General features: G+C 46.7%; 1 protein-coding gene across 2 annotated transcripts; it reads right to left on the bottom strand.

Moving 5' to 3' along the window:
* Positions 1-471: 471 nt before the first annotated feature.
* On the bottom strand, positions 472-23,964 carry KHNYN (KH and NYN domain containing). Of its 2 annotated transcripts, XM_072976959.2 has the most exons (8): positions 23,665-23,964; positions 20,725-21,017; positions 16,501-18,320; positions 13,821-13,951; positions 12,435-12,531; positions 5,999-6,106; positions 4,901-5,002; positions 472-1,954 (listed from the first exon to the last, which is right to left on the bottom strand). In XM_072976959.2, exons 2-8 carry the CDS (start codon positions 20,941-20,943, stop codon positions 1,639-1,641), a joined length of 2,793 nt encoding a protein of 930 aa, XP_072833060.2. In that variant the 5' UTR covers positions 20,944-21,017; positions 23,665-23,964; the 3' UTR covers positions 472-1,638. The 2 variants fall into 2 exon arrangements, with proteins under 2 accessions (XP_072833060.2, XP_078234560.1); XM_078378434.1 differs by lacking the exons at positions 20,725-21,017; positions 23,665-23,964 and adding an exon at positions 20,517-20,678.
* Between the last annotated feature and the right edge of the window lie 916 nt (positions 23,965-24,880).

Genomic DNA, 24,880 nt, shown 5'->3' with positions numbered 1-24,880 from the left:
ATAGTTCACCATTTGGGCCCTGAAGAAATCTAGAACCTTTTGTAGTTCTAGAACTTCAGAACATGGCCAAAGAGCCCAAAAAACCCAAAACAACCTCTAGAACTTTTGCTTAGCATTCTGTGGGGCCCATATCACTTCCTGTGTCTTTGGGAAACCCTGCGCCTCTGCCCACTTCGCTGTGCCTGGTGGAATGCCATGGTGGCCACTGGGTGAACAAGAGTCCTCAAAAATGCTGACCATTTTCTGTACTGGGTCGGACTTCTGGGTGCTGTCATTCAAGAACATCAGGGTCTGCATTGAGAAACACAGCACTAACGTTTCAGTGCTGGTCCCCTCCCCCAAGAATTTGGAAATGTTATCTTGCTTGACTATCAACTCCAGAACAGAGGCTGCAAAGAGTCTAGAAATCACTGTCCAGAAAAGCAAATTTTCCAAGCTGGGAATCATTCCTCCCGAATGGTATTATACACCTTTTGCTGTACAATTTCAAAATTCATTATAATTGATCACGAGAAATATTATTTGGTCAGAAATCACAAATTCCTAGCTAGCTTTCAAAAATTATTCAAGTTTCTATGAAGAAAGCAAAAGCTCTTTCTCTCTCACTGCCTTTGATTGAGAATGTGAAAAACAATGCACAATTTCCTTTTTCCCCTCTCTCTAAAATAAACAGGATATTGAAGGTTCCTTTCAATGTTTTTTTGTGGGATGGGTATCTGTTTTGAATAATTTGGCACTTAAAAATCATTATGACCTTAATTTCAGAAGGGACTTTTATAAAATCTCCGCGGTAAAAATAACTGTCACATATCTTTCAAATCTGGAGAATATGCTCAGTTATGTTTAGAGGACCATATTTTGAAATTCGAATAGTCAACAACAACTTTTTAAGGAACTGAGCTGACCTAAAGTAAGCTACCACAATACCTACCTGCCTTATTTAAAACTGTACTGGGAGTCATGGCTTTAATCCCAGAAACTGTACCCACTGTATTGCTGCGTAGACCAAAGATGGACAACACGTGGCCCTCCAAGATGACTGGACTATCACTCCCATAATCCTTCATAAATGCCTACAACTGATGGGAGTTAAGGGTCCGGCACCTAAGACAGCTACCAGCTGCCCAACCCTCATGTACCATCTGGAATCCTACTTCGAACGCCTCTCGTAGAGCAATTCCTGATGTTATTTTAGGGCGGGAATGATCCATGGAATGTTAAGTATTCACAGTAGAACTTCCTTCTATGAAAGAAGGAAGCTGTGCTACAGGGTTCGCTATTGCTCTGCATACTTTTGGCGAGCCATACAATGGCCATATTGTGTAGAGTAACTTAACCCTGAGTTACTTCGGTGTGACTCTAAAGACCACTTCTTTCTGAAACTAAGAGATTTTGCTCCCAGCTAGTAAAAGGGAAGTGATCTGTCAGCCAAGGACTCCATAATTTTGGTACAAAAAAGGGCAACGTCATCTTATCACAGTGTTAAGACGGCAAAGATATCTTCCACAGTTCTCTCATCAGCAGGTGGGGTCCCAAAGGACTCGCACGGATAGTCCAAAACCATCTTGTTTAGAGCTGCCATGAAGGCTCCCCCCCCCCATGTGCGTGTCCAGGTTAGGGTATTAGAAATTTGTTAGTTCAAAACGTCAGGTTGAGAATTGCTTCTGAAAGCTTGTTGAGGTCTTGGCAGGAAGGCTCCCGCATAAGAACAAAATCCACTTTCTTGTCCTGATCCACAAAGATCTCCAGAAGCTCCTTCCTCAGCCGTTCGGTCTCTGCTTTAGGCCGAAGCCTCTCCTTCTCTGGGGTGGCGCCTCTCTTTGGACTGCCGGACAACCCACCCGGTGGCCTCCTGTCTCTCAGCTGAAGGACTTCCGTCTGCGAGGCAGGCCGCATCGGCACAGGGGTGGGCACCGAACGGCCGCTGAAGGAGTGACAGTTCATAGCCTTGGTCCTGCGGGGAGGTGAGGGGGTTAAAAAAAGGGAAATTCAGTCTCAGACTCTGTAAGGCTCAAGAATGAGTAAGTTGTTGAGACAGAGGAAATACTTAAGTGAATATAAGGAACTTAGTGAGGCTTGATGATGAGTAGAGATTGGGGTATTCGTATATGAATACGAATTTCGTATTAGTATATGAATACAAATTTCGTATTCATATATGAATACGAATTTCCCTGTGCAGCTGGAGTTAACCAGGGTCCTCCCTCCCCTTGCCTGGAGTGGGAAGAGAGGGGGGCTTTGGGAGGGATTGGAAGGATGAGCGAGGCCACCGCTGCCAGACCCATTAGTGGACAGTTCGGATTCAGGGGGATCTTCATTGATTCCAGCTGCACAGGGAAATTCGTATTCGTATACGAATACCCCCATCTCTAACGATGAGGCAACACAGTTCTGATTGCTCTTTTGGTTGAAGAACATGACACCAACGGCAGCTTGGATCTTCGAATCGGAAAATTGGAAGGGGAAACACCAAGGTCATCAAGTCCAACCCCTGCCAAAGCAGAATGACCTCCTTCCCTCCCAAATACTGGCCCTTCCTCCTGTATGTCTCAGAGGGGGAGGTGAGACCGGAGACCTCATGACATCAGCCTGGCTGAAGTCCACTGCCATCTAGAGGCTGTCACCCCAGATCTTCCTCAATCAGAGGAACCATCCAAGCTGGACATGATGCCACAATATTAAATGCAATATTAAATGCACTTTTGCATCTCTGTCTGTTTCCCTCCCTCTCTCTCTCGAACTTCCAGCTTCTTCTTTTACGTATCTTGAGGTATGTAAAAGTTCATCCTAATGGCTTACAAGACGCATCTTTTAAGCCGTTAGGGCAAAACTCCAGCAGCATCCAGATTAAAAGGGAACACAGTGAACCTTCAAAATTTGAACCTTAAATTTTGTTTTAAATCTTTCTCTTCCCTCTCAAAAAGCAGTTTCCAAGGAAAAACAAAATCCCTCACATGCGTTGCTACCTTTTAAAAAGCAGATTCCATAATTTTTATTTGTAGTTCCTTGTTCAGAATTCTCTTTTTAAAAAAATAAGAAAAATTGAGGTGGGCCACGTTGAGCTTCCACATATTTTTAAATGACAGCTCCCATCATCTCTAACTACTGGCTAGGACTCACGGGAAGGGTTTAAATCTGGAGGGCCAGACATTGGCCATACCTGCACTAAACGCAAGCCAGCTATAACTGAGTTAGGCTGAGATCCATTAGCTTCAAAATAGCTGCTCTTCCTGCGGCTGACCTGGTCAACTGGAAGATATGTTTTCCCACTTTCCACAAACTACTACATAGCTAGAAATGATCAATATAGATATGTTTCAGGGAGGCTAGTTAAGATCTTTTGTGGAATCCTTTGTCCTTCTGCCATTAAGGTCAATGAAAGCACATTGAACTACGACAAGTTTGTTTCCAGTGCCATGGTTCCATTATAGCAATAACGTCCATGCACTTTGCAGCTCTGGCCACCAGGGGGTGCCGCATGAAAAGCTGACATAATAGTTGTGTGCCATCAAGTCAATTCTGACTTTGATTAGGCATCCTTCAGTCTCAAGAGACTATGGTGTCGTGCTCTGTATGGAGGACTTGGAACAGTGTCTCGTGTGGCTGAGAAGGCCAATTCGAGAGTGACCATCCCTTCCATACTGAAGACAAATGCAATCTGTCCCCTGTCCAGCTCCCTGATTTTGTTGCTTTCGGGACTTTGCCTCGGCCTGCTGGACAAGGGACTCTTCAAATTGGGAGAGGCCGTGATGCACCGCCTGCGTCCAGGCTGAGCACTCAGATGTCAGGGTTTCTCATCTGCTGAGGTCCATTCCTAAGGCCTTCAGATCCCGCGTGCAGATATCCTTGTATCGCAGCTGTGGCCTCCCTCTGGGGTGATTTCCCTGCACTAATTCACCATACAGGAGATCTTTTGGAATCTGACATTCTCACGACATGCCCAAGCCGACGTAGACGTTGCTCTTTCAGTAATGTATATATGTTAAAAATTCCAGCTCATTCTAGTGTCCTGCCAGGTGATACCAAAAATGCATTAGAGACAACGCATATGGAACGTGTTCAGCTTCCTCTCCTGCCATGCACAAGGGGTACAGGACTCACTGCAATACAGGAGTGTGCTCAGGACATAGGCTCTATGGACCTGGATCTTGTATATGTCGTCAGCTTCTTAATGAACCACAGTATACTCTCTTTGTGAGCCTTGAGAACCATGGTAGCTGTTTTGCCAATGTGTTTATCCAGCTCAACTAGGTAAGGAATACTCAGAAGTGATTTACCAGTCCCTTCTTCTGGGAGAAGCTCCGGAACGGTGCAGCTTGCCCATGGCTACACAGGCTGGCTAGGAGTCAGAGCTGGGAACTGAACTCCCAACCTCTGGCTCCGCAATCAGAAACGTAAACCACAGAGCTATCCAGCCAGCTCCAAAAGTTGAAAGGTCCTCAGATTTAAAGGGATTTCCTCCCCAACCCACCTGCTCTTGTTTCCAGCCCTATCTTTCAGGATACTTCCACCAAACCATGAAGATTGAGCTCTTTTAAACTTAAATGCGGCCTCCGAAACCCAGCCAAGAGTGTATAACTGGGAACCCATCTATTCACTGTTAGGTATCCTGGCTAGAACTGATAAGATTTGCAGCACAATGGTCTCTGGTAGAGCCCAAGGTCAACACTCTTGGGACCTCAACTTAGGAGATCTGGGTTCTAGTTCCTCCTTCCCCAGCCTATCCCATCTCAACCTATGAACCTCAGAAGGTTGACCTTGGGCCCATCAGTGTCTCAAGTTACTCTTTTTTTGGAGATAAAAACATGTGGGACAGCAACGTGCACAGCCTCAAGCTCACTTGAAGACAAAGGCAAGAAGGTACATGTTTCACTCTCGGGTTCCAAGCGTGGATACATACCCGGGGCTTTTCTTCAGGAATTCTGCTAAGGTGGGTCCCTCACGGCCCAAGGGATCATCTGGAACCATGAAGATGTTCCCCACGAAGATGTACTGGAGAAGGCTGGGTCAGAGAATAACAAGAGAGTCAGCAAGGGGGGGGGGGGTCGCACAGGTCTGGCCACAAAGGGTGAGGTATTTCTAAACATCAGGGAGTGGGCGCTGTTGCAGGCCCCCCCTCAAAGCCCACCGGGGTCCTCACCGGATGATACAAAACAAAAACCCCCACCAAGCCTGCAGCTCTTCACTTTCAAAGCACATGCTTTGTGGTAATTCTGTTGGCTGGGGCATTCTGGAAGCAGTGGTCGAAAAATGCACTGTGGCCATCTCTGTTCTTCCCAAATACAAGGTTTGTAGAATCATACCATAGAATCATTGAATCATGGAGTTGGACGGGGCTTATAAGGCCATTGACTCCAAACCTACTGTTCAAGGCAGGAATCCAGATCAAAGCAGATCTGACGGATGGTTGTCCAATTTTCTCTTGAATGCTACCAGTATTGGAGCACTCAACACCTCCCACGGTCATTGGCTCCATAGTTTTACTGGTCCAACGACATATTTTCTTGATATTGAGTCTAGATCTGGCTTCCTGTAGCTTGAGCCCATGATTACGTGTCCTGCACTCTGGGATGACTGAGAACAGATCCTGCCCCTGCTCTGTATGACTCTACTTTTCAAGTATTTGAAGAGTGAGATCACACCTCCCCTTAATCTTTTGTTCCCCCTCAAGGCTAAACAGGCCCACTCCGTTCTCATCGGGCTTGGCTTCCAGTCCCCTGATCCTCCTTGTTGCCCTGCTCTGGACTTGCTCCAGTTTATTGGCATTCTTCTCAAAGTGTGGTGCCCAGAACTGGACACAGTACTCTATAGAGGAGGCCTAACGAGGGCTGAATACAGGGAGGCTAGTACCTCGCTGGATTTAGAGACAATGCAGCCTAAAATAGCATTTGCTTCTTTTGCAGCCACATCACACTGTTGGCTCCTATTATATTCCATTCCACTTTTTCCCTTGCCCCCTCCTGAGGCCAAGAAAAGGGCTCGGCGGTCCCCGCTTCACCTTTCCTTGATGATCCTGGCCCACTTCTTGGACTCTTTCGCAAGATCCCTGAATTGGTCGTTGGTGACGATGACACCGTTAGTTTGTTCCGCAAGCCTGAGCATCAACCTGGGTGGGAGCAGGAGCGGGGAGTGGAAGAAACATAGAAAGAAAAGAACCCGTTAAGACCTTCAAGGGGAATATTATACCTTCTCTGGCTTAGACATTTCCCAAATGCTCCACGTGGAGACACACTCCGCATGTCAAGCCATAGATCCCTGTCGTGCTGCAAAGGATTCTGGGTCGGGTGACGTCCATAATTTCCCCTGGGTCTCACTTGTGGACCCCTGATTGAACTGAGCGTGCTCTTTGGGACATATCCAGTTCTCCCCCCTGCAGTTGTATCTCGCAAGAAGTCATAAAGCAAACAGAGGTGCTCATGAGTTTCAGGGAAACTCGTTTCCCACGAGGGACCCTCTTCCGCACAGAAAAAGCCACGAGACATTTGCAAAGAAGGGCCGAAACTCCCATTAATAATTACCTACTAATTTTCCACGAACTTGAACAAAGTCCACACACACTGGATGATTCCTGTCCCTGTGACAATATTATCTCTTCCACGCCAGTGTGGAACAGCAGCTCAATCAAGCACAGGGAACGTGCAGCCTTCCAGACTCTGTTTGGACTACAACACCCATGATCCTCCTCGCTTTGTCGGTGAAGGTTGATGATAGCTGTAGTCTAACAGCCTTTGGAGGACTCCTATACACACTCACAAGATCTCAGGCTCTGGGTTTAATGGCCAGACAATTGAGTGAACTTTGAGCCAGCTACCTGGGACTGAAGAGTCACAAGGAGTCGGACACAACTAATCAACAACAACACCTTGGACTGAACCTGGGTCATGACTAGAGTTTTGGCTGCAGTGCTGCAGTTTAACCACTTTGCCACCAGAAAGCAGTTAAAAGCGTATTTATTTCTATGATTCTGCGGGAAATAAATAGCACTTTATGGGTTTCCCAAAGCATAAGTATATGGGTTTTTAAACTGTGTTTTACTAGACATTTGTAATTTGTGGAAACTTCAAATGTCTGGAAATCTGGGATCTGGGATTTTCGTCTTTACACCAGTAGTTCCCAAACTCTTGGACTCCCTTTTATAACAGCCAAATAACCACGATCTCCACCATGTTTGCAGGGGGGGGGGAATCCTTTTTAATGGGGCAAAGCCATCCGTTCTCATGAAGCAAAGGCTTCTTTCTCCCCTAAAGAGTCTATTTCTCATACATACAGACACGCTCACTTGAATATTCTGCTTGAAAAGTCAAGCGAGAAATTATTGAACAAGGGCTACAACACGTACAAGGCGACTTGCAACCCTCTAGGGGGTCATGATCCCCCAGGTTGGGAAACACTGCTGTGAACAGAATCTCCTAGCTGAGTAACAGCAGGGTAAAAGCCACATGTACATAAGTATCTGGCTATTTAAATGGAAAGGATGTTTTCTCCTTCTGTCCCTCCTGAGCCATGATGGACTTCTGCTCTTTTATACAAGACTTGCTTTTTTTTTTTTACCCATAAGACACTGTGACTCAAAAGGTTTGCATGTAGCCCTCCCCACCTCCACTGGTCCCCATCTGCCGGCAGACTCATTTCCTGCTCGGCTGTCGAGCTGTGGCTAAGGTGACTTCACGTCAAAACACCAGGGTATCTGGTACCTTGCAATCTGGAAAACCCGACCTGGGGAAAAACCTAGGGAATGTCCAAGTTCAGGCAGAAAGTAATATCAAAATTACAGAATTATTTCTACAAGAGCCCACCGTGAGTGCAATCAGCTTCTACAAAATAAAGCTAAAACTGACTGTCAGTCACTTGACAACTGAATATTAATTCTTAAACTCTCCCTTCCAACATGCATGCCGCACCCTGCAAAGATAGTAATAGCAACCAGAAAACCAGCATATATTTACACTGGAGTAAGTATACACTGGCATAAGCAATGTGTAACCTGCGTAATTAAATTGTAAACCACAGCCAGAGAATGCTTTAAGCACTATGGGGTGAGATAAAAACAGAGCACCTTGCTTTTACTTTGCTTTGACGAACAGCCGCTAATTAATGAGTTCCCGCTTGAATACTTAGCCACGTTCTGAGTTGCACTGCTGGTACGCAGCTAGAAAATCATTTGGGAACTCAATAATTAGCAGCTATTCACTGCTCCAAGGAATAGCTATTCACTTGGAATCTGGCCATAAATAATTAGGCTGTTACGGTATTTTTCCAGGTATAAGACGCCGCACTTTTCTAACCCCAAATTTCTTTCTTTGCAAGAAAGTGGAGGAGGAAGGCAGGGATCAAAGCCATTTGATTCCTGCTTTCCCCCTCCACTTTCTTGTGGGGAAAAGTGCTTTTTGCAAAGAAAGTGGAGGGGGAAAGCACTTTCTCACAAGAAAGTAGAGGGGGAAAGCAGGAATCACTTTCCCCCTCCACTTTCTTTGCAAAACATGGAGGGGAAAAGTGCTTTGATTCCTCCTCGCCTCCTCATTACCATGTATAAAATGATCCTCAATTTTTCCTCTAATTTCGCAAAGGCTTTCACGGCTGAGATCTAATGGTTGTTGTGGGTTTTTCGGGCTCTTTGGCCATGTTCTGAAGGTTGTTCTTCCTAACGTTTCGCCAGTCTCTCTGTGGCTGGCCTCATCAGAGGACAGGAGTCAGAACTCTGTACTCTGGTGCAGTTTGCTTGGATAGTTGAGTATTTATAGCTATGGGATCAGCTTTTGTCCTTTTCAGGAGATGGGTGATTATGGTATTGTATACATCCACAACAAAAACACACTGATCACCATAATCACCCATCTCCTGAGAAGGACAAAAGCTGATCCCACAGCTATAAATATTCAGCTTGCAAACAAACTGTACCAGAGCACAGAGTGCTATTCCTGTCCTATGAAGATGCTGGCCACAGAGATTGGTAAAACGTTAGGAAGAACAAACTTCAGAACACAGCCAAAGAGCCTCAAAAACCCACAACAACCATTTCCTCTAATTATTTTAGGGAAAATGTGTCATTTTCTAAACAGAAAAATAAGGTAACTATAACAGGTACAGAATCGTAGAACAGTGGATTTGGAAGGGAGCCAAAAGGCCTCTGAATCCAACATCCTGGTTCAGTGCAGGGATCCAAATCAAAGTATATCTCACAGGTGGTTGTCTAGTTTTCTCTTGAATGCCTTTAGTACCACCTCCTGTAGTAATTGGTTCCGTTGTCCTGCTGCTCTAACAGTTGCTAATTTTTTTCCTGATATTCAGCCAAAGTCTGGCTTCCTGTAGCTTGAGCCCACTGTTACAGTCCTGCGCTCTGGGATGATCGAGAACAGATCCTGCTCTTCCACTCTCTGACTATCATTCAAATACAGTGGTGCCTTGCTTAACAACGATAATCCGTTCCAAGAAAATCGCTGTTAAGCAAAAACATCGTTTTGCTATCGCAAAAACACTGTCGTAAAGCGGATTCATCGTAATGCAGGGCCACAACTGTATTTGCAAAATGTGATCATATCTCCCCTTTGTCTTCTGTGTTATGTGGGGGGGGGAAAGAGGGGGGGAAGAAAGGAAAGAAAAGAGAGAGGGGAGGGCAAGAGGGGAGGGAGGAGGAAAGAGGGATGCTTTGCCCCAGCCAAAGAATGACTGACTTGCTCACTTTGAGGGTGATGAAAAGTACCCTATAATGAAACAGTGCTAAATAGGCATTATTGTATTACTGCAACTTCAGTACAGCTCATATGATAAACAGGTAAGAATCTATGCAAACATACTAAGGCCGACTGACTCAATGCAATCTACTTTTGAGCAAACATGCATTGCATTTTTAAAAAATCTTAGCCACTCTGGTATCTTGAACTATGATTCCTATACATATTTACCTAGCAGTAATGGGGCTTGTACTTGAGTGAACAAATACATGTTTGCTCTCTTCGTTGCCGAAAAAATTGGGAAGGTGTCACACGAAAGTCCGGATGAAAAGAGATTTTGATGAAATGGATCTTTCTTTTAAGCAAAGAGTGGGGTTTTGTAAATTGGGAATCGTTCCTGGCCCTATTTATTTCTGTTAGCAAATGAAGACTTGGTTTCAAATATATCTTAAGGTGGTTTGTCCATGACATTGAACACACACACTTCAGAAGCATGGAAATCCTAACATTCAGAGAATCACAGGATTTTACAGCACTAACATGTTACACTACACACCCAGGGACTCCAAATTCTGCACCAAAAAAGAGGAAAAAACTGGAGTCCTCAAGCTTTGTTCTAAAGGACCAAGAAGATAAATTTGAATGGGAGCAGTGGTATAACAAAATACATCAAAGAATCTTGCCAAATGTTAAAAGACTAATAATTTTATTTGGCAGATCCACTAGTGTGGCGTAGTGGATAGACTGATAGACTAGGATTCAGGAGGCCTGGGTTCGAATTCTGACTTGGCCATGGAAACAGTCTGGGGGAGGGGAACTGGGAAAAACCACTCCTTAAATATCTCACTCACCTTGAAAGCCCTGTTAAGGTCGCTGTAAGTTGGTTCTGACTTGATGGTACAGAATTGCACATCTTTTTATTTGACAGAAGCCTTCATGGACTCTAGCCCTCCAGTTCCTCAAATGCATGGGACGAATTACAGTCCTCAAAAGTTTAGGCCAAATTAAAAGTGCCTCAAAACTCTTGTCACTTTTGATGCAGCAGATTAACATATCTATCATCATCATCATCATCATCTCAGAACTGCAGAGCAGGAAGGGACTCTATCGATCATCAACTCCTGCCCCGGTCATGGGGGTACAGTACGGAACTGAACTCCCAACCTCTGGCACCACAGCCAGTTTCTTAAGCCACCGACTGAGCCAGGCAGGGCCTTCTCTGCGGCTGCTCCCAGATGGTGGAAAGTCCTCCCCCGGGAGGTTAGATCAACCCCACCCTTTTATCCTCCTGCCAGCAGCTGAAAACCCACTTCTTCAGGCAGGCTTTGAACAGCTACCTTTGCATCCCCGGATATTGGGTGTTGTTGCGTTTTATGTCGTTTTTCTTTGGCTTCTTTGTTTGCTTTCTAAGTTTGCTTTTAAAGTTTTAAATGTTTTCCATTCTTTAAACTTTTAATCCCGACTTGTCGCTTAATTGCTTTTGAATCTGCCGTGCATTGTGTTTTTAGTATGACTTGTTTTAACCCTGAGAACCACCGACCCCCTTGGGTCCTCTCACCAGGCGGCCCAAACAAATAAAAAATAAAATAAAAAGCTCTACCGGAAATCTCACATGAAATTTATGGATACTTCATGACTGCTTCTGCCTCTCTTCCCCGAAGCCTGCTGCATATACGCCAACAGAATCCATCTTTTTCTGGTGCCTAATTCGGAACAATTTTTAGAAGCCTCGAACAATGGATTCGGAGGGGGGCTTATAAGGCCACAGAGTCCAACCCACTGCTCAAGGCAGGAATCCACAAACGTTGCACAAACTTTATAGGCCACCACCACTTAAGTGTACTCTTCTGTCCATAATCCCCATCATCTTCCAGCTTTCTTCCATTTGTCTATGAGTACCATTCCTATCTTCCTATCTGTTTTGTCTATCTTAAAGGCTGCTGAAAGTCCACTAATCTATCATTATAAACAGAAACTAATTTTATTTTTTTAAATTATTAGAAAACAAAAACAAAATTTTTAGGGGCCTCCCACTTGACCACGAAACTCCCCAATCAAACTCCTTAATAAGATACATTTTGAATATTACAGTGGTACCTCGCATAACGAGCGCACCGTTTAACGACAAATCTGCATAGCGATCTATTTTTTTAGATCGCTAATGCGATCGCATTGCAATGTTTTAATGGGCAAAACATCACATTGCGATGATCAGTAAGCGTTTCGCTTACCGATCTTCGCATTGCGATGTTTCTAAAACAGCTGATCGGCGGTTCCAAAATGGCCTGCGCAACCATTTTCGCGCGGTTTCCTCGCTTTCCAAGGGCGCGAAAATGGCAGCGCTATGGAGGATCTTCACATAACGGTGAGTTTGGGCCCCATAGGAACGCATTAAACGAAGTTTTAGTTCCGTTTTGCGATGTTTCCGGATAGCGACGATTAACATCGCTATGCGAGGCACCACTGTATTTGTAGTTCAAATAGTTTTTCCCTGGCACAAAAATCTTCCTAAGATAAGACCTTGTCTCAGTTTCTTATTTTTCACCATTTTCTCTACAGTGCCTATGCTGAGCTTCAGCGTTCCACGACCAACCCTCCCTGTGAACATTCTGTGGCCTCACAAAAGCCAAGCCAGGGACAGGGAATAAAGAACTGACAGGAAACGAAGAGGAAAAGTGGTTCAAAAGCAGGCAAGAGCAGGTATTGACAAACATGGGAGACATTCGTCGCTTTTACACATGGCGGACAGAGAGCTGGACTGACCTGTCATCGTACGGCACAACACCTTTCCCATCTATTTTACGTGATGGTGTGAGAGAGAGGATGTTCAGTTTTATTAGCTCGTCCATATAGTGTTTCTCTGCAGACGGGGAAGTGGGCAGGAAAAGAAGAAAAGAATGGAGAAGCATCATTAAAGTTGGGTTGTCAAAGCCAAGAGATCAAGGTCACACTCGTGGATCCCCCATCTCTTATCAAATGGGACCAGATGCTGCCCAACTGCACTGCTTTTAACACGGCAGCGAATCCCAATGAGCTCTTAAGATTTTCCTAAGTAACTGCATGGAGAATTGCACATTTAGATGGTTCCAGCACAGTGGTCATAGCCCAGCTAGGCATGTTTCTGCCGTTTGGAGATCTTGAACGACGACTCCCAACATTTCCAGCCAAAACGGCTAACTGTAAGGGACTACATTCGTACAGTGGTGGTGCTGCAGGTTAGACCGCAAAAGCCTCTGTGCTGCAAAGTCAGAAGACCAGCAGTCGTAAGATTGAATCCACGCGACGGAGTGAGCTCCCATCACTTGTCCAAGCTCCTGCCAACCTAGCCATTCGAAAGCATGCAAAAATGTGAGTAGATAAATAGGTACCACCACAATGGGAAGGTAACTATGTTCCGTGTCTAGTCGCGCTGGCCATGTGACCACGAAAACTGTCTATGGACAAACGCCGGCTCTAAGGCTTGGAAACGGGGATGAGCACTGCGTCCTAGAGCCGGACACGACTGGAATAAATGTCAAGTGGAACCTTTACCTTTACATGAGGTTAACATCAGAAACCTCTGGTATAACAATACCACCTTGCGCTTTACAGAGAGAAGGCGAATTATAGCAGCAATAAAATATAGAAATAACCAAGGGTTTTTGTCTAATCAGTTGGCTGGACAATTCAGCAACTGGGGTTATCTGGTGGCAGAAATCGGGAGTTCTACAAATACTTACACATTCACCTACCCTCCCTCCACCTCCCACCACCCACCCCCAAAAAGCACTCCAGAAGACAGAATGTGACAACTTCTTAGAAAAGGTACCGTATTTTTTGCTCCATAAGACACACCTCTCCATAAGACGCAGCAAATTTTTAGGCGAAGAAAACAGGAAAAAATAATCTGGGAATTTCGCTCCATAAGACGCATACACTTTTTCCCCAATTTTTTTTTTGAAAAAAAGTGCGTCTTATGGTGCGAAAAATACGGTATTTGTCCCTGCCTCTTACATAGGAAGAAATGCTTCCTCTACGATTCTCCCTATTTATTTGTCATCTAAAAAGATCATTTCCTTGGTATTGTCCACAAGTAGTCCAGATTTAGCCAATCAAAGCTGTGTGGCCACAATCTCTTTCATCTCGGTGGGAATCATCCATCTTTCTCACCTCTCACGTTGGGACATTCTTCCATTCGATGCTCAGGTACCAACACGCTCACTTCGCGATGCCCACGATCCCAAAAATATTGTACCGCTAGCGCAATCCCCCGGCAAGAGAAGAACTGCTTGAGCCCATGCCTGTAGGGAAAAGAAAGGGGCACTTAAATATTGAGATGAGCCATGCCCGCTCAAGTCTAGGAACAATCACTTGCAAGGGTCGTGGGATTGAGAGCAAGGCCTCTCCCAGTGATCTTAACACCTGAGCAGGTTTGTAACGGGAGACACGGTCCTTGAGATGGCTTGGACTAAAGATGTTTAGGGCTTTATAGGTTAAAAACAGCACTTTGAATTGTGGCCGGAAATGGATCCGCAGCCGGTGGGGGTGCGATAAAAGTGGCTAGACTCAATGATCCATAGGGGGTTCCTTCAAACTCTGCAGTTCTAAAATTATTGTTACTGAGAGGAGAAAGTTGGAAGGGTAAGAATCATGTACACCAGTCTGAGTTCGCTGGAAGAAAGGTGGGCTTTTTAAACATACATTGCATGCTATGGACCATACACAAAGAAGATTACTGGAAAATAGGACACACAACAGGAAGTACTTGTTAAGGAGGTCAGTGCTCCCATGAGTTTGTAGGGAGCCGACAACCCCATGACCTATCATTTAGCAGAATTTCCAGATTACCCAGAAGCCTAAATCCTCTTATCTTATTATACTGGTCTGATATAAACAGTGTAATGTTTGGAGGTGAATTGCACCAAGTTAATAAATCACCATAAATATTATCAATTGCATAGTGAGTTATATGACTCTGCATGCAACTGATAATGTTTAGGGAGACTTCTTAACTTCTGGCAATTTGCTTCCATACGTTACACCATTTGTGTAGCTATGCAAGAGGATTTCAGCCATACTATGATTTACAACAGGCATGGGAAACGCACAGCCTTCCAGATGCTGCTGGTTTGCAACTCCCAGCATTTCGCCCTGTTGGCTACACTGACTAATAAGGCTCATGGGAGTTGTAGTCCAACAATATAGAGAAGGCCATACTTTGCCCACTCTTGTTAGGTTTGGAATAGATTCTCTGGCCTTTAGTGAATGGTTTGAGCTACTGGCATCCTCCAAATGACACGCACCCCAACTGTGTTCTTGGAAAGCCTGATTTGAAATTTATGTCCAGGTTTGATGTAACGTTGTCTTGGTTTCCCAATTAGAAGCTTCTTTCAAGTATGCATGTTTCATTTCCCTCCAACCTTCAAAGTAAATTGGCCATTTCTTCTCACTGACATTAATTGTGGCTTAGAATTAACTGTGCTAACCGTGGTCAGTGTTAACCACAATATCCCTTATTTAAGGTAACAATGAAGCCATCTATTAAACCAAGATTGTGAGGGGCAAATGGGTAGTGTTAACCACAGTTAACACTATGCACCTCTAATTCTAAACTGCTACAGTGGGGTCTTGACTTAAGAACGGCTTGAGTTAAGAACATTTTGACTTAAGAACCACTCTCATAGGAAAATATTGACTTGACTTACATACTTAGATTTGAGTTAAGAACTGAAAAAAAACCACATGGGAGGCAGGGAAAGTGCAAAATGTGAACGTTCAGTTAACTGTTGGCCAGTGAAAAGGGTGCCTGTCTGCTTCCTCACTCCTCCCAGCGTTTAGAGAGTGGATTGGGAGACAGTCTTCGGACTGCCTGGTACTGGACTGCCCGGACTGTATTTTCCCTGCCTTCCCTGAACCTTTCTTGACCTAAGAAAAAAAGAAACAAAATATCCCCCTCTAGTGGTCGAAGGCAGAATAGCAGCTTCCCATTAGTTTCTATGGACGGAAAAGAGCAGATACGGATCAAATGGTTTTCAATGCATTCCTATGGGAAATGCAGATTTGACCTGAGAACTTTTTGACTTGAGAACCGCCTTCCAATACGGATTAAGTTCTCAAGTCAAGACCCCACTGTATTAGTATCAGTAAACAAAGGGAGGGAAAGGGAAATTTTGATGGAAGGAGAAGCACAGTGACAAGTCATACACACCTGATGAAGCTGGTTCTCCACCTCCAAAGAATGGATGGCACAGAACTAGAATTATGTCTGCACCGGTTCTGCCACCCTCACAACTCCTCCATTCTGGAGAGGGGGACCTTTCTTTGAAAAGTTTGAAAATGTTAGAGCGTAGGGAAGAGCTTTTCCACAGAAGACACGTGGGAGCTGAGAAGAAAGGTCTACTTTGAAGTAAGGGGGAGAGTAGCCAAGGTAATACAAGAATGCCATAAAGAACGTGGTTCCCAACCTTGGGTCCCCAGATGTTCTTGGACTAAAACTCCCAGAAGCCTTCAGCGCTCGCTGAGCTGGCCAGAATTTCTGGGAGTTGAAGTCCAAGAACATCCGGAGATCCAAGGTTTGGGAACCACTCCGGAAAGGATGTCCAATGGCACTTGCCAAACACAGATTTACAGTGACAACAACGGTATAAAGTTGGGACTCATGTGGCACTCTTGTCTGGAAAACATTATTTTTTCTAGGCACACACACAAAACGACGTTCAAGTACAATACGTGCAATGACAGGGCACTTGCTTTGGGATAATATTTTGGATAAAACAACCTCATATCCTGAGGACCGTATGAGTAGAAAGAGTTGGAAGACCTAGCCAGCCTCCCTCCAGCCTGTACTCACATCATGGCGACGTTGCTGCCATCAATGATGACCCCCCGTAGGTTCTTCTTGCCTGGGACATCGAGCAGCCTGAGCTGGAACTCAGTCTGGAGAGCCTCCTCGAAGCGCTGAGCTCCAGTTACCGTGGGAACAGAACTTTTCAGGGAAGGCCCTAAGCTGGGGCTCTGGGTGGGGAAATTCCCCATAGCCTCTGATGGGGCAAACGTGGGGTGAGCAGCGGGGGAAGAGCCCGGAGGGGAAGCGGCCACCTCTGGGTGAACTGGGGATACCCAGGTACCCTCACGGAAAGGGGACCCACGGCTTCCTTCCCAGCCAGGTCTCTGCTGATGAGACTCCCTTTGATCCGAGGTGGAGGCGCTCCGGATTCCAAACGGCTCTTCTGGTTCCAGTTTTGCAGCTGAAGTCTCCGCGGCACCCTCCGTTTCATTCTCTTGCTCCCCCTTCTCGTGCAGCCGCCTCAGCAGATCGGCCAGTGGGGCTCCGGTCTGGATCTCTGTGGGGATCTCACTCGGCGAGTGGCCACAGTTGGCCACGGCGGCCTTGATGAGTTCCCGGACGTATTCGTTCTCGTCCTGTTTTTGTTCTGGGGGAGAGGGAGAAGGCCCTTTTCCTCCCAGCTCCAGCCGAGGGAGGCCCATGTTTTCTTGCTGGGATAGGCTTGCTTCGGCCATCTGGACCCTGTCCAGGATGGTCGAAGGAGCTTCCCGGACCCCACCTTCCAACAAGACCTTCCTGACCACCTGCTCTTCGTAGCCCATGGTTTTGAAGAAGTTGAGCCTCATTCTGAACTCCTTCTCAGTCCAGGATGACAGCTGGACATTCAACGATGGCTCCTCCTCACTCCTCTCTGGCAAGCTAGCTGGGCTCGACTCCCTCCTAGAGAGACTATCTCTCCTTTGGTTTAGGTTCTCTTCCCGAGACTCTACTAGACCTGGAAAAAACGGAGCCTTAGGAGGAGTCTTTGCACCTAGGATGGGTTTAGGAGAACTCCTAGGAAGCGCTGGTCTCAGCGCGGCCGTGGTCTCGGGCCAAGCCTGAGGGCCGTTTAAACTGGACATGAAGTCCTGAGGCCTAGCGTGCCATTCGGACTCAGCCAAGCCTTGGGGGAAGCCAATCCTCGACGCCTGAGGAAAAGATTGTTCTTGAGGCCTATCCGCCATGGGGGGCAAGCTAGTCCTAACATCTCGAAACCTAGCAGAGCCGTGTGGTTGTGTTTGACCTTGGGATTTCTGAGGAGATTCTGGAGGGCTAGGAAAGCCCGCAGGCATATCAACGCCTGAACTGTTCGTTCTGATCGGATCTTGGATTCTGCAGAGTCCCGCGGGTGTACCAAGAGTATTCTGAAGCCTTTTTTGTGGCTCAAGCCCACTGCCCCCAGTAGCCAGAATCCCCGTTTCCGACTCCCGTGAAGAGTTTTCTCCAAAGCTAGGGGACGCTTCTTGAATCTCCTTCACCAAGTTAAGCAACTCTTCCTTGACTGCAGTGGGCAAGATCAAGAGGTCCATCGCGTGCTTGTCGTCGTAGTTCTCCACCAAATCCCGGAAGGTTCGCTTGACCTGCACTTCGCGCTCCTCGGGCAGCTTGGGGTTCTTTTGGTGTTTTTCCACGAATTCCTGGATCCGGCTCTGGGCCATGACGAAAGCTTCAGCCAAGCCTGAGATCAACAGGGCCCCCGGGCGAACCTCGGTAAGGTGAGCAGAAGTCCCTTGGGTGAGACAGTCCAGGAACAAGCCTTGGGCTCCTGAAAATATGCACTGCATGTCTTTGGAGTAATGGACCTCTTCACTCAGCTCTGGGGCACAGAGACCTTTGATATATTCCTGGAAAATACAGCAAAGCAAGATGTGATGTTGTAGAACATCTTTCATAGAAATAAAGAGCAGAATATTTTTCAGAGAATCACAGAATAATTGAGTCGGAAGAGGCCTAAAAGGCCATCGCAGTCCAACTCCTTGCTCAATGCAGGAATCCAAGTCAAAGCAGTTTTGACATAGGGTGGTCCAATTTTCTCTTGAATGCCTCCAGCACGGGCGTGCTGACCACCTCTTGAGGTCATTGGTTCTGTTGTCGTACTGCTCTAACACATAAGGACATTCTTTCCGATATTCAGTCTAAATCTGACTTCCTGTAGCTTGAGCCCTTTATTATGAGTCCTGCACTCCGGGAGGATTGAGAACAGATTCCATCCCTCCACCCCCATAGCACTCCTTTTCAAGTACAGTGGTGCCCCGCATAGCGACGATAATCCGTTCCGAAAAAATCGTCACTATATGGATTCGCCGCTATGTGGGACTAAAAACCCCATAGGAACGCATTAAAACACGTTTAATGCATTCCTATGGGGAAAAACTCACCTTTAAGTGAAAATCCTCCATCTGGCCGCCATTTTCGGTGCCTCTAAAGCGAGGCAACACAGCGGGTGGCCATTTTGGAACCGCCGATCAGCTGTGCTTCGGTGCGCTCTCTCTCTCTCCACCCCTTGCAGGTCCAGCCTGGGCAGGGAGACTGAGGCACCGCACCACCAGGGCCAGGGTGGTGGCGCGGTGCCTCAGTCTCCCTGCCCAGGCTGGAGTTGCGAGGGGAGAGAGAGAGAGAGAGAGAGAGAGAGAGAGAGAGAGAGAGAGAGAGCCGAAGTCGGTGGGGGTTTGCAAAGCTGGCTTCCCCGCGATCTTCACAAACCCCCGCCCATCAGCTGTGCTTCGAGCTGGCTCTCTCTCTCCACCCCTCACAACACAGCTGATCGGCGGGGCCTTTGGGATGATCGTGAGGAAGTGCTTCCCCACGATCATCGCAATGTGATGTTTACCCTATTAAAACATCACAATGTGATCGTAAAAACAATCGCAAAAACTCCATCGCTATGCGGATTCATTGTTAAATGGGGCGCTCGTTAAGCGAGGCACCACTGTATCTGAAAAGTGCTATCCTATCTCAGTCTTCTTTTCTCAAGGCTAAAGAGACCCAGTTCTTTCAGTCTTTCATCCTAGGGCTTGGTTTCCAGCCCTCGGAGCATTCTTGTCGCCCTCATAGGCAAAAAGAGCCGGCTACCAAAAAATCCCGTAGATACTCTGCTTCTGTCCTGAAACTAAGCACAGGAATATAATGATATAATAAAAACTAAACAGCGCCACTTCAAAGTTGCAGTTAACGTATTGTTCCCCAGGTGACTAGAATGCAATATCCAAGATCCTGTTGTGTAGCTCTGCCTGTGCAATAGGACTGATAATTAAGAAGTTCCATTAAAAAAGAGGAGGGGGTTTACATGCAACTCATACATAATGCCGGAAAGTTGCATATCCCCTTAGCTCTTTCCCAATTAGAGAAAGCCTGAACAGGTGTTCTTCTTTGGTTCTGTGTCCCGCCCCCTCAGGTGGGTGGCCATTCAGAAGCAGCACTCAGAGGAGGCGGGGCAGGGACGATGGGGAGCAGCTTCTGAGTGGATGCCTGCCGGATGGGGCGGGAACTGTGGAACACCTGTCAGCTATTGGCTGAACCAGGAAAAAACATCCAATTGGCAGTTTGTGTCCATCTCTAGCCACAATCTGTCACTGTGATTGACATTACTCCTGTTGTGCAATCAAAGCTACACCCAGGATGGATAAAAATCAATGATTAATTTTTTTAAAATTTAAATAGCACTTTTTTAAAAATAATTTCTTTCTTTAAAACATTAAAAAAAAGTCTTTTGAAAAACTGAAATTAGAATTTAAATGACCATTTAAATCAATTTGATATAAATCAAAACCACCCTGGCTACACACAAACACACACACAAATGAACATATAACTCTGTGGACATGCTAAAAATTAGTAACTCGCAACCATGTTATCCTCCAGTTATGAACACTTTCCATAAATACGCATCATGCTATTGATGCAAAATCCTAAGAAATGAAAGTAAGAAGCCGAGGTGATGGCAGCTGCTATGTGAAATTCAGCCAGTGTGGTCTAGCGGTTAGGGTGCTCTCCCGGGGCTTGCGACGTCCCAGGAGATGTGGGTTCAAGCTTCCACTTACCCACGAGACTCAATGGGTGACCAGGGTGACTGGGAGGATAAAGTGTAGTATTGCAGGAGGAAGAGCCACAGACATCTCTCCAAGTGAATCAGATGGAACAGAAAAAATCATTGATAAATACATTTAACCCAAGTTGCAGAATATTGTCCGTAGAGACCGGCATTATTTCCCCCTCCCTCCCAGTCTTGCCCTTTGTAGATTCGGCTACCTTTGCCCTCTGCAGGCTGTCTCTGTGTCCCTGAAGCTGCAACCAGATCTTCCTTGCCCCCTGGGGGTCTCTGTTGGGGCTCTGTACTGACCCCGGCACCCCCAGGATGTTCAGCTCTACTCCAAAGAGGTGCTCAATGCGCGGACGGTGCTGCGTCACCATCTCCCGCACTTCCTCCGGAACAGTAAAATCATCCAGGGTCCTGCTGCTGTTCGGCATGATTGCGACGGCCGGCTGTTATGGTGTCATTCTTTGTTCCCGTGGTCAGCGTAGATTGTTAAACAGTGAACAACCTGTGCAAGAAAATAAGTTATTATTAAAACTTCTTGTCTGGAGATTTACATCAAGCTACCTAATACTACCTAATAGTCAAAGCTATGGTTTTTCCAGTAGCGATGTATGGAAGTGAGAGCTGGACCATAAAGAAGGCTGACTGCCAAATTGTGGTGCTTTTGAATTGTGGTGCTGGAGGAGACTCTTGAGAGTCCCCTGGACTGCAAGGAGAACAAACCCCTATCTGTTCTGAAGGAAATCAACCCCAAGTGCTCACTGGAAGGACAGATCCTGAAGCTGAGGCTCCAATCCTTTGGCCATCTCATGAGAAGAGGAGACTCCCTGGAAAAGCCCCTGATGTTAGGAAAGTGTGAAGGCAAGAGGAGAAGGGGACGACAGAGGACGAGATGGTTGGATGGTGTCACTGAAGCGACCAACATGAATTTGACTCAACTCCGGGAGGCAGTGGAAGACAGGAGGGCCTGTCGTGCTCTGGTCCATGGGGTCACGAAGAATCAGACATGACTAAACAACTAAACAACAAACCTAATACTTCATGCCAATATTAAAACAGAGCTGTCATTTTTTATGTCCCATTTTACTCTGATCCCACTGACACAGTTAAGAGCACTGTGCAGATATAACTAGGACTTCAACAGGGTGCCCCATTCATTCTAAAGATGTAAACTGCAATGCACAGATGCTGATCTTGAAATAAATCAGGCCTTCTCGGTGGTGGCCCCTACTCTGTGGAATAAAACTCCATCTGAGGTACACTAGGCTCAGTTCCTCCTGACTTTTAGGAAACTGATAACCACCGAACTGTGTAAAGCAGCCTTGAAGAATATATCTCCTGCTGCTGTGAATGTTCAGTTTTCAGATTTTTAAAAAATAATTGGTCATTGCCATATTGTTTGGGGTTATATGTGGGTGGTATCTGGGAGTGGCGCCAGTGGGGTTTTGCTGGTGTTTTGTAAACCACCCTGAGTAGTGGCTGTCATTAAATGGCACAGCATACAAATTAGTTAAAAAAAGAAAGAAATGAAAGCTGCTAGTCTCAAAACCTTGTAAGACTTTCTTTTCCTCTTATCTCCTTTTTGTTAAGCTTTAAAAAAAGGGGGGGTAACCAAATCTTATATTAACGTAAAACCAATTGGAAAATGCATGGATCCTTGGAAGGAATGATACCAGCAGTGCATTTGGAAATGCTACCTCTCCCCGAGCACCATAATGCCAACCCACAGAAGAGAACTTGGAAAGCTGCTGGAAGGGCTCAACACATCACAAACGTTGTTGGGAAAATTAACTTCCAGGATCGGGAAACAGGAGAAGCAACAGGGAAGTTTGAGGTGGGTGGCAGAAGACCTCACGGTCATCTTGAACACTTTGATCTTAAGAGGTTGCCGAAAGCAGATGAAACCAGGAAAAGAAAAAAGAAAAAAAAAAGCATCACCTAAGACAAGTCACAAGCAGGGCTTCCGGGAAGTCAGAATTGCACAGGACGGGGAATTGCCTGCTGCCCTAAAGACGCCGGACAATCTCATCTGACTGTTTGGCCCTTGTAAAATTGTGTTTGCGTACGTGTCTGTCAAAGGCTCACCCTTGAAGTATAAAGATAAGCTTATGGGGAGGAAGAGGGCAGCCTGGGAAGGTAGATAGGGCGCTTGCGTGGAAATGGCTGTTTCTCTTTTTGGACTTCCAACTCCCAGAATACAGACTGGGGGATGCTAGGAGTTGTCATTCTATGTATGTGGGTCCGTGTCCCGTGTGTGTGTGTCCCATCTCTCTCTTTTCCCCCATCCGCCCAGCTGCCCATGAAACTCTCTCCCGCCACATAATCCCAATAAATTTTGAAATCACCACCATCTGCCCTCTCCACCCCCCCCAAAAAAAAGAATTAGGCAAAAATAGCCCCCTAAAGAAGAAATTGGAAAATTTGCCTCTCTCTCTCTCTCTCTCTCTCTCTCTCTCTCTCTCTCTCTCTCTCTCACACACACACACACACACACACACACATGGGGTGATGGGATTATAGACGACAGAGAGCCATACATACATACATACATACATACATACATACATACATACATACATACATACACACACACACACACACAGAGAGAGAGAGAGAGAGAGAGAGAGAGAGAGAGAGAGAGAGCTGGCTGGGGGATTCTGGGAGTTGTAGTACAAAAGAGAGAGAACCATCCTCCACCCCCACACACAAACACACACACGACTTAAAATAAAAACAACCTCTCTCCATTAAAAAGACGTTGGAAAATTAGCTATACAGACCCACAGAGAGAGAGAGAGAGAGAGAGAGAGAGAGAGAGAGAGAGAGAGAGAGAGAGAGAGAGAGAGAGAGAGAGAGACGGGATGGCATGGGACGCGTCCGCGGACAGACACACACACGCACACAGGACTACAACGCCCATAATCCCCCAGCCACCGTTCTGGGCATTGTAGTCCACAAAGAGCGAGGGCCACGGCCACGCTCTGAGGGAGCCTCCCCCACCAGCTTCCCCCCCCTCGCCGTCCTTCCCCCCCATAAAAGCACCCACGGATTTGGGGGGGGGGGAAAGGAAGGACTTTCCCGGAAGCAACTCCCCCCCTCCTTCCCCAAAATCTCCTGCCACCCCGGCCCCTCTCTCCCTCCCTCCCTCCTACCTCGGGGTGTCCTCCCGCCGGCGCCCCGAGAAAAGGGGGGGCCCTTCCTTCCTGCTGCCGGGCTGCGCTCCCGGCGGGGCTCCGGCGTCACCCTCGCCCCGCCACCGGCCGCGAGCCCTGGCCCTCCAGCCCCGCCGCCGCCGCTTCTTCTTCTTCCATGGCGGGCCCCTCCCGCGCCCGACGCGCCCTCCCTCGCGGAGTTTCCCAGCTTGGGCGGCGCTGAGGGGGAGGGCGAGCCAGGCCCGGCGGCTTTCGCTTTGCTGCTTCCTCTACCGGTTGAATTTCCTCCCCACCCCCTTTCCCCCCCACCAGCCCGAGAGGCAGAGTGGGGATATTGGGGGGGGGGGGGAGAGAGAGAGGAGGACCCCTTTCAGGCTCAATTCTGTTAGGGTCTGCTTTTGGTTTCCACTAGGCGCGGGGGCGCCTGAGCATGGGCAGAGTGCGGCGCGCCCTGGGCCTGCAAAAAGCAGCCTTAAAAGGCGGGGGGAGGGAAGCATCCTGGTGTGCCTTCACTTCCATGTCCCAAAGGAGGACTTGCTTTTCTCCTCACCACCTCCTCCCTCATTTGGGGGCCAAATCCACACTAAACGAGGCCTGTCCAATGGGAATGGTTGTCTAGGATTCCCCAGTATTTCACCAGAGAGTTTTGTTTATAACAGACAAAATAGGCCTGGGGGGGCAAAATTGGCACCACATTTCTATTTCGAGCATGTTGTGTGCCATCATAAAACCTTTATGGTGACCCTATGAGGGATGTCAAGTTTTATGTGGTTTACCACAGCTGCCACCACAGTGGGTTTCCATGGCCGAGTAAGAATTCGAACCCAGGTCTCTAGTCAGTGGAGGTTGGGCACTGGATTTCCCACTATGCCTCCATGACAGGGCCTGGATTCACTGATCCACCAGGTCCCTTCCTGCTCTGCAGTTCTAAGACTATTACTGTATTGTTATTCTAGTCTGGTCTAATATTATAGTTGTTATACACAGCCCACTCTACACCACACTGGCTCATTTTTGCTACCAGCGTGCAGATTTGTGTTCTGGACTTTTGTTGTTATGTGTCATCAGGTAACACCCAGTTTGTGGTGACCACAATGGGATTTTTAAAGTATGAGAGCGATTTTAAGGAGTGGTTTTAACATGGGCACCGACACACAGACATGTTTCCACAATTATGCAAGGATTTGAACTCGGGTCTCCTGTTTCTATCCACTAA

Source organism: Pogona vitticeps, chromosome 6, assembly GCF_051106095.1.
Source record: "Pogona vitticeps strain Pit_001003342236 chromosome 6, PviZW2.1, whole genome shotgun sequence".
Lineage (NCBI taxonomy): Eukaryota > Metazoa > Chordata > Lepidosauria > Squamata > Agamidae > Pogona > Pogona vitticeps.
The sequence above is the reverse complement of the archived record's forward strand: the minus strand, read 5'-3'. Positions and strand labels throughout refer to the sequence as shown.